Source organism: Drosophila serrata, unplaced genomic scaffold, assembly GCF_035046125.1.
Source record: "Drosophila serrata isolate PLE 108 unplaced genomic scaffold, ASM3504612v1 contig_88, whole genome shotgun sequence".
Classification (NCBI taxonomy): Eukaryota; Metazoa; Arthropoda; class Insecta; order Diptera; family Drosophilidae; genus Drosophila; species Drosophila serrata.
The window spans coordinates 406,872-426,446 of record NW_028256986.1 but is presented as its reverse complement, the minus strand read 5'-3'; the positions used below and the strand labels follow the sequence as shown (position 1 = coordinate 426,446).

The following is a 19,575-nucleotide window of genomic DNA, read 5'->3' as shown; positions in this document are numbered from 1 at the left end:
TCTGGTATTTTTTGATCATTTTTACTATTTTTATCGCTAGCCATTTGGCATAAGTTTTTGTCATAATTACGTTTTTATTATTTTTACACATTTACATATTTACAAATGATTTAATTAATCACACTTCATCTTTTATGTTTTGGTCTTTTATGTTATGTCCAAAATTACAGGTTTACATCCATACCCCTGCTATTCCTTTAGACCATAACATCATCACACACTACTCAGAGGCCAAAATATTCCCATCATTGATGTATTTTAGTATGGGAAGAATTCGCGATCGTTAAGCATTCGGCGAATCTCTCAGAATATAGGCGCGTGGTGAAAGAAACTGGTGGCATGATCAACATGTTGATCCCCAGAAACACATGCAGAAATTTTTGAGCGTAGGTGTCGCTCACCTGTGTGACCTTCTCGATACATTGAGCATCCCCCATAGGGTAACTAGGAGTTAAGACTTCTTGGGAACGGCGTTAAAAGTAGTTGCGGGAGCGCCAGACGCAGGGGACTTTGAAAAAAAAACATAATTAATTTCAATTAGTTAATGCAAAGAATAGGGAAATAAATATTAAAAATAAGGTACAGGATCAAGTTAATAAAATTTTCGCCACTGTCAATCAACTTCTGAGTTAGGCTAAAGAATTCCAAATTGACTCGGGACACCTATATGGTACATTATTGACCCAAAATAGGATGATTGCAATGGAGCTACAAAATGTATTACTAGCAATAGCTCTTGCTAAAGTCAATATCATTAGCTAAATCTGAAAGGTGTAGGGATTGAATAGCCCACAGACACCCCATTAAAGACAATTTTTCCGTTGCGTTCGTAAAAATTTTACTATTTATTATCATTTTGTATTTCATTATTAAATTTCTTTAAATTAAGTCATATCGGATTGTAGTAGAGAAACCCACTCGGCCAAAAATTGCTCCATATCACCGAGAGCTACATTTTGCCTACAAGCGCTATGGTCATGCGCCCAGGAGCTTCACGGTGGAGACATAGCGCACTGCGACATCCAACACAGCAATTTGCATCCCATTACTTACGTATGTTAGATGAAGGCATCACGTAAGTGTTAAGTGTTAAGTGGCTTAACTGATCGGCGAGTCACCCAGGTCGGACGAGGGTGGCCTCGTTCCTGAGGGAGTGTAGTTAGCTAAGGTCATTGTCCGACCGCCCAACAACAACCATTGGACTTGGAGGCCAAACTCACAGCTACGAGGAACCACCGATACGAAGAGTAAGGTCTTCATTCACTTAGTTCCGAGACGAGAAAAACAGCAGTTCCGCGCCAAGCAGTTCGCTCTCACGACCTGGCGTCTTCTCTCCAGGAATTCAAGGCATAGAATCTTTAAACAGAACCAAAGGACTATTCCCCACGATGGCATCCACGTCGAAAGCGAAACTGGTGGTCTTTGCCCTGGACATACTGTGCACGTTGCTGGCCCTAGTGTTGATATCCTTTGGTTTCTATGTACTAGTGTCCTATAATCTGAATCAAATCGGTTCTCTGGCGCCCTATGGATACGTGGGTCTGGGAGTAGCTGCCCTGGTGGTGGTCCTCTGGGGATACCTTTCCGCCTGGCGCGAGAATGTGTGCTGCACAGTCACGTTCATTATGTTCCTATGCCTCGTCATCATTGCCCAGTTCGCCGTGGTCTACTTGCTGTTCACCCAGAATGAGTCGGTGGCCGCCAACCTAGCCAGCGCTCTGGACCAAACCTGGGTGGAGGAGCTAAACAGTCCAGGTGCCATGTCGCTCTACCAGAATTGGTTCCAGTGCTGTGGTCGAGGCAGTCCCCAGGATTATATTGTGAACGAACGCCTACCCCCAGTGACCTGTTTCCGTGACCATTATAAGAGCAAGCCCGAGAACCTAATCCATACCGGCTGCACCTGACCAAGATTTTCAATATTATTGGTTTTGTGCTGATCGGTCTTGAGCTCATGCTGTCCATTGCCTCTTGTCGCCTGTGCAACAGCTTACGCAACGATGCTCGGCGATCTTACTTCTAAAGAAACCCTTTAGGGGATCCTTCTCAAGGATAAAGCAAATTACATACATGTATTGATGGTGACGACTTTTGAAGCAAAATAAGAAAATATTACATGTTCTAATTGGTTCGGAAATTTGAAAAGTAATTGGTATAATTTTTGAAATTGAAACTCAAAACTACACGAACCCAGTACTATGCTAGGGGTTGATCTAACTTACACATGAATTTCAATGAAATCGTTGAAAATAACTCACAAGCGCTAGTGTAAGAAATCTAAACTAGTTTTAATAATATTTATTACAATTTTACCATTTTTATAAGAGAATTATGTAAAAGGTCAAGCCGCAGCACTGCACTGTTTAGCATCTGTCTTCACATCTATAAATACATAACCGCTTCTTGGGCCTAAGACATATGTATACCTGCGATGTAATGGGTCCTCCTCCTGTTTTAGTAGCGGAAATTGCTCGTTTTTATCTGCGTGGCTCTTTCACTTGTACATGAGTCTGAGCGGACCGGATCAGACGACTATAGCATAAATCTGCCATAAGACCAATTAAAAATTAATACAACAAACATTTATAAATTCGATGTGTTTCAAAATAATTCTTTCTACTTAGAGATTTAGCCTATTTTTTATATTTTATATGTAAGTTCTGATTTAATTTTATGAAAATCGAGCGACTATATCATATAGATGGCATAGAAACGATCGTCAAATGTAATGCGAAAATAAAAAACTGTGAATATAAAACTGTTGCTGTAAAACAATAAATATAAGAGAATATAATAAGAGCAGGCATTAAATCTTTGCTTTTTAAGTTAGCTTCCTTTCTTGTTAATAATTGAAGTATCAAATTACAAGATACCTACACTAGAAAAAAACTATTGAAAGAATAAATAATTATAAAAAATGGCGGAGATTTAGGAAGTCTCTTAAAATATATGCTAGACAGCACAATTTTTATCTGAAATTATATTTTGTAACTATATTAAATTACCTACAGTCTGACGTGAACGTTTGTAAAATTGTTTTATTTTTTAGAAAATGGGAGCATTATCTCGAGTAAATCCTACGTCATGCCATAGAAGTGTTACTTATATCTGACAATACCAAAATGATATTGTACTGGTTTCTAGACGAAAATAAGCAAAAATTCACATATTTTAAGACTAGGACTCTGAGCATTTGAGCATATTGTGAAAAAATGCAGTCATTATATAACTCATTATGTAACCCATGTAGTCCAGACTTAAGCCCAAATAAAAATGTTAGGGGAATTTTAAACGCAAAAGTGGCAAACCAAGCCCAAAAAAATGAAAATAACCTGAAAACTGTCATATTGGGGAATGGGTGACGATTTCATAGTCCTTGGACAAGTCAAAGTTGATAAATTTGATAAAAACGGGATTGGAGGATTGGATTGGACGTTTGTGCTATTCAAATTGGCCATGCAATTATTAAAGTATTCTCTGTTAAAAAGTAAGAACATTTTTTGATTGTCAGATTGTATTTTTTCTCATAAATTAATTCTTAGATATCTAAATATAATCGAAATAAAACTTTTTTATTATGCTATTAAACGGTATCTTTTGATTTGTATGGCATTATCTTAATCTAAAGTGTCGAAAATTTTATAAGCACTTGCGAGCTGATGATCCATTCTCTGTGCAGAAACTGATACCCCGTTTTAACATTCGTCGGAAATTAAACAATACTGAACGACTGCAGCTCTTACAGTTTGGCCGATTGATGATTCAATATTTAGCGTATGTACATTTTCATCAAAACTTAAACCGCCAAATGTACTATTTTATGCCATTACGTATGTGTCGGAAACGATCTAAATCGCTGCGGAGCATTGCGGAACCATGAGTAAAGAGAGTAATCGAAAAGGAGGCAGCTTAAATCAGCCGTCCAAAAAGAACATACATAAATATAAAGTGATATTTATTATCATAACATATACGATTTTACACGCTTTGTATTAAGGGGAATGTTGAGTAAATAACAATAATCATATGGTCACATATTTTATTTTATTAAACTTTGGGGACTATATCTATCTATCTATCTTCAATAAGGGGTCGACCAAATCTTATAATTGAATTACCTTCAGTTAAATTCACCAACTAGTAATACTTCTATGTTTACAGATTATAGTATGGTTAACTTCATAAAACCATTGTACCTTGGAACTGAGAGGGAGTTCGCTAATTTGTATGCAAATCCTATAAAAAATGGTCAGCATAAAGACTCAAGTAAAAAGGATATTACCATAATGAAGCAACGATCTTATGTGCTACACAAAAAACTATCTAAATTTGTTCAGGTAACTTATTTATAGTTCTTTACCCTACAATGGAATTATAAAATCTAATAACAAATCTTATACCCAGTAACCATAGGCTACAATGATATTATATATTTTTTTTATTAAGTGAACCGACTATTAAGAGACTTCTCCGACCCGATAAAGTAAATATATTCTTGGTAAGTCAGCCATGTTCGCATGTCCGCCCATCTGTATGAACTAAAGCGATACATTTTGGGAATTTCTGTTTAAAGTAAACTTTTACAATGAAGATTTTTACCTGTCTGGCTGTACTATGACGAGTATATGAGTTATCGGCTTTGCGAAATATGTTCCCAAAATATTGAAACAGAAAAAAGAAAAAAAATACCCAAATTTAGTCGTAACTAAACTTTTTGACCTATTTCATGAACAGAAAGTTTTACAGATTCAGTTGTACATTCACAGTTTCGCATTTTCCTCACCCTGAGCTAAAAAATTGGGTATTAAAGAAAATTTTCGGTTCTATCAGGTCAAGGACCCAAAGCATAATTGTTCAGTCTTGGCTTGGATGTCCCCACATTATGAAACCACCAGCTCAAGGGCGGACATACTACATTTTAAGTTTAAAAAATAAATTGTATAATAATTATACCTCTTTTATTTTTTGGGTCAAATAAGCTGTGAGCCAGTGTATATGATATAGTGGTCCGATTTTTTTAAAATTATGAAATATCATAACAATGATACATTTTTCATCTTTCCAAGTGAACGGACGTGTTTTTTTTCTTGCGCTCTCGTTTTGTATTAAAGATTGATTCTAACCACCGGGGTTAACTTAAATTTTCTAATTTGTGTTTATAACTTCCCGTTCACTTCGCGTGTGCATGCAGCTATTCTAATTTGTGTACATAATTGGCTTTATTTTCCAATTTAGTTGTGCTGCTAGTGTTAGCTTTTGCATATTTTGCATTCCTTTTTGTGCCTTCTTCGTCTAGCTTTTGTTTGCGCCGTCGCAACAGCTAAACGATTTATATATCCATCTCCCACGCTCTCTCACTCTCTCGCTTTAGCTGTGCCGCTGCACTTCTTATCTAATCTGAACTTATTCGCTCTCCCGCTCTCTCGCTCTCGCTGAGACTCTTCACTTCTTTCTTAATTGCTCTGTTTTTATTTTTTCAAAGTACAAGTACAGTGGTAAGTCTATACAATGTCCGGAAATATTGTCTGTTTCGTCAAAGCCTGCAAAAAGGCAATTGTTGCAGGTGACCTTACAATCGGCTGCTGGCTGTGCGACAACGTCATGCACGCCAAGTGTATTGGAGTTGCAGCTCGGACGGTGGACGATGTAAAAAAAAACATCGGTCTGCGTTTCTGTTGTGAGGCCTGTCGCGATGTAGAAAGGGAGATGATGTCTTTCATGCGGCAAACCAAAAGCGGTTTTAAGGGCATTTTAACGAGTTTTCGTAAAACTCTTGATATGTTCTTGGCGCTGGACACCCAATTTAATAGCCTTACGCTATTAAATGAGTCTCCTAGGCGCAAAAAAAACTGCTATTGGTGGGCAGCATGTAGACGGACCCCAACTACCTGCAACGGGCTCTCAGCAGCAGCCTCCCTCGGCACAGCCCTCGACCTCAGCATTAATTCCAAGAGTGCTGAGATCGAGCGCTAGAAAAGATTCGGTATCCGAATGTGCAGCGGGAGTGCCCGTACCGCCGGTGATTTCTGCTTTATCGCCTGGGGGGTCGCAAATATTGACCCCTCAAAGTCTCGTTCACATAAATATATCTGCCCAGGGTGTTAGGCCCGGAATACCGGCCGACAATGGCACGGCGGATAACCAATCTGCCTTGCCAAAAGCCCTTATAGCTGTTCCACCAACGAGACATATTTTTGTCTCGCGGCTCTCCCCTGACCAAACATCGGAAGATGTTCTCGCCTTTATACAAGGCAAAACCAGAGCCGAAAAAATTAAGATAAAGGTGGAAAAGTTCAAATTTTCTTACGCAAGGGACATTTCATCTTTCAAAATAAATGTCCCTAACGAGCTCTTTAACACTATTTGCTCTCCCAACTTCTGGCCAGAGCACATCGTTGTTAAGGAGTTCGAGGCGAAGAAAAAGAAAAAACGGCCTGTAGGAATAACTCTTCCTAGGCCTGATGATACCACTGCGCCTTCTACGTCTTCCAATCCCCATCCAAAAAACTAACCTACTCCTTAGGTATTTCCTATCAGAATGCAAGAGGCTTACGTAGTAAGCTCCCTAACTTGTATTCTGATAGCCTTTAGTTTGCATCTCAGGTTATTGTGCTCACAGAAACCTGGTTAAAGCCGGAGATTCTGAGCTCCGAAGTTTTTCCAGCTGTGTTCACGGTATATCGGCTAGATCGCCCTGTCAGACGCGGGGGTGGAGTTCTAATAGCGGTGGACTCCTCACTCACGTCAGAATTATTAACCTTCGAGGAATGTAACAATGTTGAATTCCTCTGTGTGAAGGTATCTATCAAAGGTAGCTCCATTTTTATTACCTGTTCCTACATACCTCCACTGTCGGAACTTCCTATTTATTGGAATCACCTTTCCGCTATTCAGATGGTTTCCAGTAGACTTTTGGATAGAGACCAGTTGGTAGTTCTAGGAGATTTTAATATCCCTGGTGCTATTTGGTGCTCAAATAATTCCACCAATACTCTCCATACACCTACACAACATGACTTTATCGCTGGCTTGTTTGACATTTCGCTGTCTCAAGTCAACCATGTTCGAAATTCCTTACAGCGCTTGCTCGATCTTTGCTTCGTCTCTGATCCTGCGAGAGTCAGTTTAGCAAGGGTGGCGCCTCTGACGCAGCCCGAAGATCCTTATCATCCAACTTACGATGTGACTCTTGATATTGGGTGTGACGTACAGAATATTTCTGACCGTCCAGCCAATAAAGTCCTATGTTTTCGCAAAACGGACTTTGAACGGTTGAATAATTTTATAAACGAGTTCAATTGGTCTGATCTATACATGTGCACTGACATGGCAGTTGCCGTTGATATTTTTTACAGTGCCATGAACTCATTTTTTACTGAATGCGTTCCGTTATATTATCCACCAAGCTCGAATAAACCGCCGTGGTTTACTAAAGAGTTGAGGCGACTTAAAAATAAAAAATCTAGACTGTACGCTAAATTTAAAATCACCGGTTCTCAATCTGCCCTTTCATCTTATTTATCAGCTCGGTCAAACTTTACCGTGCTGAACGCGCAGTGTTATAAAAACTATTTAACTCGTTGTAGGGCCCAGTTCTCACAGGACCCAAAACAGTTTTATAATTTCGTTAACACTAAACGTAAACCTAAAACAAATCCTTCCTCGCTTTCATTTGAAAATACTACCGCAAATAATGATCAGGCAATAGCCGATCTATTTTCGCAGTTTTTTCAAACAACCTATTCTAGCTCTTCGTATATATACCAGACTTATTCCTACGACATACCCAAATTGAACTTAATTTTCTGTCCTAGCCTAAACGAAAGCTCTCTCCTTTTAGATCTTCATCGTGTCAAGCCAGTTTATTCGCCAGGTCCCGACGGAATTCCTGGCTGTGTGCTCAGGTATTGTGCCGACGCCCTGTGCTATCCCCTTCTGAAATTGTTTACCTTGTCCTTAGAAACCTCCCACTTTCCCATTATTTGGAAGGAATCGTTTATTATTCCTCTCCACAAAAAAGGTAGCAAATTGGATGCCAGCATTTATAGAGGAATCTCTAAGTTGTCGGCCATCCCTAAATTATTTGAAAACATTATCACCCCTCACTTACAGCACCTTTGTAGATCGGTTATTTCTCCATATCAACATGGTTTTATGAAGCGAAGATCAACAACAACAAATCTTTTGGAGCTCTCTTCCTATATTATAAAGGGCTTCCATAATAATTGTCAGACAGATGTAATCTATACTGATTTCAGTAAAGCATTTGACTCTGTTAACCATTCTCTCCTCGTTAGAAAACTCGATTCAATGGGTTTTCCAAGTGATCTTCTTAATTGGATCTCCTCCTCTTTAAGAATAATTTATCCAATGTTCTAAGGGTTACATCTGGTGTCCCGCAAGGAAGCCATTTGGGACCCTTATTGTTTACATTGTTCATAAATGACCTGCCCAAAGTCTTGACTAACTCCAGAGTACTTATTTACGCGGATGACGTCAAGCTTTGCGTGCAATACAATGACGTTGCCTGCCAGTCGGATTTACAAACAGATCTTAATAATTTTCAAACTTGGTGCCGTGTAAACTTATTAAACTTAAATGGCTCGAAATGCAAGCTAATGACATTCTCTCGTGTCGCTCCTAAGCTTGCTACTTACACGCTGAACGGCTGCTCTTTGGAAAGAATTAATACAGTTGACGATTTGGGCGTCCGCTTGGACCCAAAACTTGACTTTATTGATCATATTTCGTCTATGGTGAATAGAGCCAGGGGTGTGCTTGGATTTATTAAACGGTGGTCGAAGGAATTCAATGACCCCTATGTTACTAAATCCTTATATACTTCCTTAGTTCGTCCTATCCTAGAATATGGATGCTGCGTTTGGAGCCCTCAGTACGGCGTCCATAGTAAACGCATTGAGTCGGTTCAAAAGAACTTTTTACTTTTCGCTCTACGCGGTTTAAATTGGGATGCAAACCAAAGATTACCTTCCTACTCTAGTAGACTCCTATTAATAAACTTGCCGTCCTTAGCCAATCGTAGAACGATGCTAGGGATAACCTTTATTTTTAACCTTATCCATGGTGATGTGGAAAGTGCTGACTTGTTGAGTCAGCTTAATCTCCATGTACCATGTAGAACTACTAGATCCTATATCCCATTAGTGTTGCGCCACTGTAGAACCTCCTTCGAACTACATAAACCTTTTAGAGTGTTTTGTGCAAATTATAATGATTTGTACACACTAATCTCTAACGTAGATACCCTTCCCAAATTAAAATCTTTAATACTAACACACTTAGAAAGCATGCAAGCTAACAATCTGGCAGCACGCCGATAGTTCAATTTTCCTCGTACTCTGTCCTATATTTTCCATCGCGCCTACTAACACCTAACCCAAACAGGCACGTGCCTGGTGTCATACGGGCCACTTGAATGTACTGACCTTAGTGCATCAACGTCCAAGAGAAAAAAAAAAAAAAAATAATAATAATAATAATAATATTGTAAGCAACATTAGAGCTGTATCTTTATATTTAGTTGTTTCGCGATCGTTTGAGTTCTAAAATGGATATCTCAAATTAGATGAAAATATGTCAAAAACTGGAAATGTTATAATTTTTTTTAAAAATTGTTTGATTTCTTCTATGGCAGCTATATGATATAGTCGCCCAATCTGGCCCGTTCCGACTTATATACGAGCAAGGGCTCACATATATAGAAACAGAGAGATTCGCTTGCGATGGAACGGTCGGTCTTGCCGACATGGCAAGATGGGCGCGACTTTTGGAGCTGATCAAGAATATATATACTTTATATGGCCGGAGGTGACTCTGCCATTTCGTTGCAAACTTTTGAATACAATTAAAATACCCGGCAAGAGAATAAATATGAATAAATCACAAAACTCGAAATATTCGCGAACATATTTTGTTGTTGTTTTTCCGGTAGATCTTGGAAAATAATCGAAGAACAGTTAATTTTCTTATCAGCATTTATTTTTACATTTACATAAACTAAATTTTTATACCCTGGCAGGTTATTTAAATTTTAGTCAGAAGTTTGTAAATTAGTGAAGGAATCACCCCCGACCATATAATGTATATATATTCTTCATCAGCATCAACAGCCCAGTCAATCTAGCTATGTCCGTCTGTCCGTCCGTCCTGAAACCTTGCAGTTAGTCTTCTATACATATACTTTCACTCATATGTATATGTATATGTATATGTCGGAACGGGTCGGATAGGACGACTATATCATATCGATCATAAAAATGAATCATAAAAATGAATACAATTAAAAATTATAACTTTTTCAGTTTTCAACCGATTTTCATAAAATGTAAAATAAAGCCATTTTATATTATTTTACAATTTTGTGTTAAATATTTGAAATTTGGACTACTATATCATATAGTTTCAATACAAACGATCGTTGGATGATATGGTGGAAAAAATAAAATTGTGAATGTAAAACTGTAAATATAATATGTATAGGTGAGTGAAATGAAAGCAGGCATTGCTTCATTTTTTTAACATAAATATATAAACTAAATATATAAACTATACAAATCGAAACTAGCTTCCTTTCTTGTTTTTGAAATAAGTTTGTATTAAAAAATTGGTTGAATTAAATGATACAGGCGAAAATGAGGATTTTTATAAGAGTAAAATGTGAAAAAAATATTTAAATATTGAGTTTTAATAGTATTTCATAAATATTTACCCGCCAAATCATTAGACCACATTCTATCACAAATTTTCTTGGGACGTTACCGTACATCTAAACCATGGTAGAATTATACAAGGTAGTCTCGTCGGCAAAAGCACTCCCCTATTCATTACTCACAACAAGTGCGAGTGAGAGGAGTCTGCGTAGTAAGTGCGAGTGAAACGACAAAAGAGCTTTTAGTTTAGCCCTTAGATGGTCCATGGGGGTTAAATTGTTCATACATAGTAAAAAGAGTTGAAGTGTTTTATAACTTAATTTTTAATAGTTTGGAATTTGACATTAATCTTTGTTTTTGTTTTTGTAAAGCTATTTTTTTGTTTAAATTCTTAATTTTAAAATATATCCGAATCTTAAAGTAAAATTTTTTTATATCTAAATTAATGTTTATGTTCTTAGCAGAACGACATCGCACACAAGGTTTAAAAGTAACAAAAAAATCGTCCGCACACAACCTTTCTGTTTGACAAACACGAACGCACTGAAAATAAGCCGAACGGTTAGGCAGCCGACGAGACTACCTTGTATAATTGAATCATGATCTAAACCGTAACCCGTTGAAAGATTTATATATAAGTTGTCTTTGACAGCGCCTATTTTTTATAAAAACCGAAGGCAACTTGACCACGATTCTGGAACGAATATTAAATTTCCTACCCCAAAAAGTAAATAGAAAAATATTGCCGCAATGTTAAAAATTTAGCAAAAGCAAGGAAAATAAATTAAGTTCACAAGGATCAATGCACTCAATTGGTTCTTGTGACTCCAAACACGTGCTTATTCGGAAAAAACAATAAAAAAAATATTACGTGCTGCCTGATTCTTTATTTGCATGCAAACTAAGTTGTTAAAATTTAAAGTTTTTAGTTCAGGAAGGCCAAATCGGTATTGTTTATACATCAGACTTCAAATTGTTCGTGTAGGTTGATCTACAGTGGTAACTTAAGGTATTTGGGATCTAGTAATTCGACTCAGTACTTGTAAATTGAGCTGATCTTACAAATCAGAACTTTTTTTTTTTTTGAACGTTAACACAGACTTAATTATATATAAAATCAACCGTGCACTAATTTGATACGAAATTTAAGCTATTAGGAGAAAAAGAATAGGTAACCTTTTCTTTGCATCCAGTTTAAAACGCGTAGAGTGAAAAGTAAGAAGTTCTTTTAAATCAATTTGATGCATTTACTGTGGAAGTCATACTGGATACTTCAAAAAAGATCCATATTCTATGAAAGAACGAATTAAAGCAGTAGGTAGGTAGTTTACAGTGGTGAGGCCCGATACTAGGGCCACCATTTAGAGCTAAGCTCCTTTTTGATCCACTCCCTCTGATTTTTGTTGGTGATCACTATCAGTACCACCCAGAGTCAGTAAGGAAACCTAGGATTGCCGAAACTTTCAGCTTTCCTATACTTCCCAGTGACTCCATATGTAAGGCACCAAAGTGGCGAAGTCTGATGTGGTTTAGCGCTGGGCAGAAGCAGAGTAGATGTTCCGGTGTCTCTTGCTGTGCAGTTTGCTTGCAACTTCTACTGATTGTATTGTCCCATCTTCATTGCGTGCGATCCGATCCAAAGTCCCGTGGTGACTGCCGTAAACCTGCTAATATCCCGCTTGCTGTTGGATAGCAGTTCACTGGTTCGTTTTTTGTCGTACCTCGGCCAACATTCTTTTGACCTTCTGTGCTCGCTCTTACTTAGCCATTCTTTGTTAGCTATCTGCTTGAAGTGGTCATGGATCCTTCTCTGGATAGCTTTAAGGAAGATCGGTAATACGAAGTCTGTACTTAGCCTTGCCGAGCCTGCACGGGCTAGTTCGTCTGCCTATTCGTTTCCTGGGATCCCGTTATGTCCCGGTACCCAGGTTACTTGTACCTAATTTTTATCAGCAAGTCTATTAAGGGCCTTCTTGCATTCTGCCACTAGTCGTGAGTTCGTTTTTACGGCAGCTAGGGATGTTATAGCCGATTGGCTATTCGAGTAGATCCGCACTCTGTTGCCCCTCAGGTCCTGCCTTAAGGAAAGTTCGACAGCTTCCCTTATGGCTAGTAACTCAGCCTGAAAGACCGTCGCTGAGTTAGAGAGATTGAAAGTCTTTTCAATTCGCAAATTTTCAGGGTAGATCCCAGCCCCTACGCCGCAGCTCATTTTTGAGCCATCGGTGTAAAGGGACACTTCGTTCTCTACTAATTGTCCCCCAATTGTTCCCAAACATTTTCCTGCAGGAGTAGAATGCAATGCTAGCTTTCCTTACTCTTTCTGCAATGTTTTCTTTTCATGAGAGCTTTTTATCCTGAATTACTCCTAGATACTTTGCTCGCTCTGCTAGTTTTAGCTCCATGCCGTTTATACGGGGCATGTTGAAGTGTGGTATCTTAGTTCTACGAGTGAAGAGCATAAGTTCTGTCTAAGTGTGGTTGATACCTAGTCCGCAGGTTTTTGTCCATTTATTTAAGCGACCCAGCGCACCCGTTATTGTTACCCTAATAACATCAGGATATGGTCATGATACTAGCAGTACTACGTCGTATGCGTATGCAACTGCTTTAACTCCACCCGTATTGAGATCTGTCAATATGGCGTTCAAATTTGTGAGCCAGAGTAGGGGCGATAATATCCCGCCCTGAGGTCCTGCTCTTTAGCATGACCCCGATCCACTCTCTGATTCCTCTGATTTATTGACTAACTGGATTGCAACTTATTTATCTAACCGTACTCAACGTGTTGCCTTTAAGCGCTCTCCCTCAAACCGGGTTCTTGCCACTTCTGGCGTTCCTCAAGGGAACCACCTTGGGCCACTTCTGTTCGGCCTCTTTATCAACGAGTTGCCTGAAGTGGTTCTACACTCAAATGTGATGATGTACGAAGATGACTTCAAACTATGTTTGCCATTGACGTGTTCTCATTCACATAAGCGTTTGCAAACGAACCTCAATAACATGCAATCCTGGTGCAATAATAATCTCCTTTTTCTCAACAACACCAAATGCAAAATTATCTCGTTTTACGGTAGAATTGCCTCCCGGCAATTACTCTATAGGTGCGTGCGATCTTGAACGCATCTATACGATAACAGATCTCGGAGCTCTGTTAACCATACTCCAAATTTTAATGTCCGCATTGGTATAATTATTGGTAAAGCAGAGGCGTTTTTGTCTTTGTTAAGCGATGGTCAAAGAGTTTAATTATCCTTATACTTCAAAACTTCTTTATCCTTCTTTGTCCTATTCATGCATATTGTTCGTGTGTATCAATATGCGAACTACCAAGACCTTATTTAGAAACAATTCCTTTTGTTTGCTCTGCGAGGATGAAACTGGGACCCACATCGTTTTCTTCGTTCCTACACCGAAAAGTTACAACTTTTAAGCCTTCCCATCCGAAAGAATCGTTGAACCTGCCACGGTGTGAGGTTCATTTTTAAAATTATTAACGGACAAATTTGCTCCACATATCTTATGAGCAAATTAAGACACTCTGTCCCTGTAAGGCTTTCTCGTCATTTTCGACCATGCTGATCATGATCCTTTTCGTGTTCTATGTTCCATGTACAATATTTATTATTTTCTGTTACATGTTGAATTGTCAATTGAAACCAATATACAAAATATGTTAAGACATCTATCCTTGTCTCCCACCTGATGTGAGCTAGAGCACAAAATTTTAAAACACTTTTTTGCGCGCAGAGTTATGGATATGGTTTCTAATGGCAGACATTTTTTATTTCTGTCGTAAATAAATTAATAAATAAGTATTATAAAGCCACATATAAATTTTTAACTAATCGGCCTCAGAATAAAGTAAATTATTATTTTAGACCATATAAATTGTTTAATGCCCACGTTTTAATTTGGAATACAATAACCAAATAAAAAAATGTATTGACACAATTAATTATTGCTTACATAAGTATTTCTTCAAAAATAATAAATAATAATAATAAAGAGTCCCTCAATTTATATGAAAGCCATGTCAAAAAGACAAAAGAAGTACAGCCAGTTTCTGATGTCATCGACTGTTTAGAGAAAAGGCTCAATTAAATTTCATAAATTTTACAGGAAAATAAGCAGTTAAAGATAATTATTAATAAGGGCATGCATAAAAATTATATTGACAATTGTGCATTCTGTAAATTACCGGGGCGTTATTTACCTCAATGTCATAATTTAAAATAACCCCAGAAGAAAGGGCTTACTGGGAAATGCCTTAGCCATCCATATAATAAAAAAAGGTAGGATCGAGTAGCTTTGTTTGATTTGTCGAAAGTCTATGACAGGTTATTTCTTTTAGAGTAAGAAAAGAAGCTATTTTATTTATTCCGAAGTTTGTATACTGCAATTCGATCACTAGGAATAAATATAATTTAAATTACATTCACAGTTTTGCATTTTCTTCTATATTTAAAATTCGTTGCTATGGCAGCTATATGATAATATCATACGATTTGCTAACAATTAAAGCGAATTTCTGAAATTATAAGAAATGGATGCATCTCTGAGTAGGTGAAAATATATTAAAAAACAGCGAAGTTAGAAATTTTGGTATATTAATTCATCGATTGTTCTCCTTGTAGCTATATGATATAGTCAGAGCTCGCAAATAACTGTCGACCGTTTCTCGTTGTCTGCAAATAAGTGTCTTTTCCTGACACTTTACGAAAAAACTCAGAGAGCAACCGAAATAAGGGTGCTTAAATGAGCTCGCTCGCGCGAGAGGGGGCGCTGTCAAGCCCTTTGCTTAAGCCCTATCTCACGCTGTAGAAAGCTCCATGTTGCGACACCCGCGTCTGCTCTGCATATGCTGGAGGTAGCATACATTTTTAGGCTGCTGCCCTTGATCCTTGGCAAGAGGTAAGGGGAAGTGGGTGAAACCCGAGCCCTAAGCTGCACTGGGAGGCCTGAGGGTGGTAAAGGTCAAGGATCTGACCAACTGCCATCCCCACCGCTACGCAGCTCACCATTCCAAACGGGGCTCTGGCGACCGAGCAGGAGCGGTATAACTCCCACCTGTTCAGTCACGGGAAAACTCCTGGCCAACGTGGGACCCCTAAAGTGCACTGGCCGTTTTGTCTGTCCTACCCAACCCCCTCGCAGCGTCGGTCCCAAAATGGGCGGCTGCGTGAACCGTGTCGGTGCCATAGTGGCCGGCGGTGGAACATGCCTGGCAGCAGGCGTAAGCTGCACATAAATTCCAAACCCAGGTAGCGTCTGACCCACAGTGGGCGACTACCTGTGCCATAGTGGCCGGCAGCCAAAGAACCTGGCAGAAGGGCATTGGGCGACAATGCACCCTTTATTGGAATGTCGGAATATAACATAAATACTCCAGGTAGCAGCCACAAAAGTGGAAATCCACCCGTGGGGAAACTCACGGCTAGGGCAAGGATTCTAGAGGCCCTACCCAACACTCCATCACACCCCGTCGAGGCGGTGACTGACTTTGCCGCCTCGGTAGGTACTGCACCAAGCCAGGTGACGGTAATGGGCAAGGGGGATCCTGCTGCATTCAGGAAGAGCAGCTTGATGGCCCGATCCCCACCCCTCGCGGCGTCCCCGGCGCCGGCGAGGAGTAAAACCGGCGATTCTGCGGACTCGGCCAAGAGAGTCAGGGACCCGGCCAGCCCTGTGAGCGGTCCCAGGGGCACGCTTCCCAAAAGGAGCAAAGCTACCATCGACGTGCCCCCATCCGACACCGAGGAGGACAAGGAGCGGGAGCTTACGCGCACAGAGAGCGCTTGCAGGCTCGGAAAGCTGCTGGACGAGCTTCACAGCCTTGTCCACGAGAAGCAGGTTCGCCACATTAATATCGCCATGAAGTCGATGATTGACGAGATGCGGAAACTAAAATCTTTCATAGAGCTGGCGGCCGAAGGACCTGAGGAGCCCAGGGAGCCGTACGCTCGGGAGAGCGTCTGCGCCAAGTGCTCTCAGACCGCGCCTGGCGGCAAGCCTGGCGTAAGCAAGACCCAGCTGACGGCTGCCGCAGGGAGGAAGGACCGGGCAGTCCAAACGGAGCCGTGGCGAAGGTTCAGCCAGCAAACCGACGCGGGGACGAGTAACGATGTCCCAAGGCGGACGCGAGCCCCACAAGTCCAGGCTACAGCCCCTGCAGCTACGGCGAGGGGTATCCGGAATGCCCAACGAGCTCCCCAAGCAAAGTCTCGGGCAACAGAGTACTGGACAGGGAACGCGGCAGGACCAACAAGATCATCAGATCCCGTGCCAGCGATCGGCGGGGATTCGTGGAGCACCGTGGTCAAGAGGAAGAAGCAGACCCGCAAAGCTCGCCCCGACGCGGTAATAGTAGAGGCACCGGGAAAAAGCTACAGCGAGATCCTGGCGCTGGTCACCAGAAGGGAGGACAGCAAGCTGACCAACCTCGGAGGGTCAGTCAGCAAGGTGCGTAGGACAGCCAGGGGCAACTTGCTCCTGGAGGTAGCCAGAGGGAGTCACGAGAGTGCTGAGTCCATGAGGGACAGCATCTCTCAGGTTCTCGGCGACGCGGCCGAAGTGCGAGCGCTGACGGAGGAGTCGAAGGTCTGCGTATTCGAGATTCGTAACCTCGACGCGATCACGACAGAGAGCGAGATCCGCACAGCCTTCTCAGACCAATACTAAAACGGCGGTCCTCAGCCTGCCTAGCTCTTTGGCGTCGGAGGTTAGGCGGCGAGGCGAGGTCCGCATAGGATGGACCCGGTGTGGAGTCCGAGAACGCGAGGGCCCCCCTCGCTGCTTTAGATGCCTGGAACTTGGGCACATCGCCATCAGGGGTAAGAGCCTGGTGGACAAAAGCGGTTGTTGCATCAAGTGTGGCGAAGCAGGCCACATGGCTGCTGCCTGCAGTTCCGGCATAGGAGTCGGCCCTGGAGAGGCGAACCACCAGCCGGGCAGACAAAGGATTCCGGGCACAAATGGCGGGCTCGTCCGTTTAAGACCCGAATGCAGCTGATCCAGCTCAACCTAAACCACTGTAGGGCTGCGCAGGATCTGCTGACGCAGACGGTGCGCGAGGTAGGGGCGGAGAGGGAGGAGAGTGGGCCCAAGGACCGCACTGGCAAGGCTGCCTTGTGGCTCTGTGGCGACGGCCTGCGGCAAATGTCCAACATCCTGGCAGCAGATGGATTCGTGAGGGCGGATGTTGGCGGCTTCCAAATCTATAGCTGCTATCTGGTGCCTAGCCTCCCGCTGGAGACGTTCAGCAGGATCCTTGAGGACCTCAGCAGTGACCTACGTGGAAGGGCCAACGTCATAGTCGGAGGCGACTTCAATGCTTGGGCTCAGGAGTGGGGATCGGTCCTGACCAACGCCAGAGGACGCGTGGTGCTGGAGGCTTTGGCCGCGACAGACGTCGTCCTCCTAAATAACGGGGGGCGGCACACGTTTGTCAGAACGGGAGCCGCCTCTGTCATCGACCTCACATTTACGAGCAGAGCAATCTCCCACTCTGCCAAAAGGGAGGTTAGCGATGTCTACACCGGGAGCGGAGTACCTGAGGCAGGTATCCGTTCGGTTCTGCGGCCCGCAAAAGCATACCGGCCGGACACGCTGTGCATCCGGACGTTTACTAATGCGTTGGAAGGCATGGAAACTGGTGAGCCGGGTGGAGCCGAAGGGATGGCAAATCATGTGGCAGCAGCGCTGGAGCATGCATGCGATCAGAGCATGCGGCTGAGAGAGTCGTTTCGAGGAAGTCGCAGGCTAGTCTTCTGGTGGAGCGACGAGATCGCCGATCTGCGATCCACCTGCCACCGAACCTGCAGGCAGCTGATTCGTGCGCACGGCTCTCCGCGAGCTCCATCGGACCCCGAGGATCTGGACGTCATCGTGCGAGCGCTGTTCCCGAATGGAGCTCCGTTGACTTAGCGCAGACCGCCACCACGATGTCGCCTGCGAAGTCTCAGAAGAGGAGGTGATTCGGTTGGGAAGGAGCGTGCACCACAAAAGGGGCCGGATGCCATACCCAACAGGGCCCTGAAAATATCTATAGCGCTTCACCCGAGGAAGTTCGCCACTTTGTACTCCAAGTGCCTGGAGGAGGGAATCTTTCCGGAGAGGTGGAAAAGGCAGAAGCTACTGCTGCTCTCCAAGCCGGGCAAGCCACCGGGGGAGCCATCCTCCTATAGGCCAATCTGCCTGACCGACACCGCTGGCAAGGCAGCCAGACTGGCTGCGGCCATCGAGGAGTCCGGAGGTCTCTCCCCGAGCCAGTTCGGTTTCCGGATAGGGAGGTCCACGCTCGATGCCATTGAGATGGTCAAGAACATAGCTAGTTCGGCCATCGCGGGTAAGAGGTGGAAAGGCGCCTCCAAGAGCTACTGTCTTGTGGTAACGCTGGACATAAGGGACGCCTTCAACACCGCGGACTGGAACCGAACCTTGGAGTCCCTCGTCGCCCTGAATATCCCAGGGTACTTACTAAAAGTAGTAAGGAGCTACTTTAGTGAGAGAGTGCTCTTAGTGGCGTCAGCTATGGGTTCCAGAGCGTACGAAGTCTCTGCCGGAGTCCCCCAGGGCTCCGTTTTTGGACCCCTGCTCTGGAACACCATGTACGACGGGGTTCGGCGACTACCTATGCCCAGTGGCACAACTGTCGTCGGGTTCGCCGACGACGTGGCAGTGGTCGTAACCGCCAAGGAGCGTACCGCTGCGGAAGACTTGGCGAACGAAGCGATCGGAACGATCGAGGCATGGCTTACGAGCGCTGGCCTGGAACTAGCGGTGCACAAAACGGAGGCAGTCCTGATCTCGAGCAGGAAAGTGGTGGAAACGGCCGAGATCCGGGTCGGTGGAACCGTGATCAGATCGCAGAGGGCGATCAAATACCTCGGCGTCCTAATCGACA

General features: G+C 42.5%; 2 protein-coding genes and 1 pseudogene across 36 annotated transcripts in view; all 3 read left to right on the top strand.

Moving 5' to 3' along the window:
* The window catches only part of LOC110177636 (chromatin remodeler ATRX homolog), a 597,323-nt gene that overhangs the window by 214,180 nt on the left and 363,568 nt on the right, over window positions 1-19,575 (top strand). For 31 of the 34 annotated variants that reach the window (XR_015273279.1, XR_015273296.1, XR_015273290.1 and 28 more), the window contains one exon: window positions 4,162-4,337. The exons of 2 other annotated variants lie outside the window; for them this stretch is intronic. Coding sequence is in view for 24 of the 32 variants with exons in the window: in XM_086840143.1 (XP_086696269.1) it covers window positions 4,162-4,337 (176 nt within the window). In the remaining 8 variants the exon portion in view is untranslated. Of the gene's footprint in view, window positions 1-4,161; window positions 4,338-4,404; window positions 6,850-19,575 lie in introns of those variants that run through there. One more of the 34 variants, XM_086840157.1, reaches the window with a different exon arrangement.
* LOC110177554 (23 kDa integral membrane protein-like) lies at window positions 516-3,035 on the top strand (annotated as a pseudogene). Its single transcript, XR_015273315.1, has one exon. The product of XR_015273315.1 is annotated as a 23 kDa integral membrane protein-like (transcript).
* Window positions 16,035-17,351, top strand: LOC147644824 (uncharacterized). The gene has a single exon (XM_086840263.1). The coding sequence runs from the start codon at window positions 16,035-16,037 to the stop codon at window positions 17,349-17,351; it is 1,317 nt and encodes a 438-aa protein (XP_086696389.1).

Coding starts and splice junctions, on each gene's coding strand:
- LOC147644824 (XM_086840263.1), top strand. CDS start 16,035: ATGTCGGAATATAACATAAATACTCCAGGTAGCAGCCACAAAAGTGGA.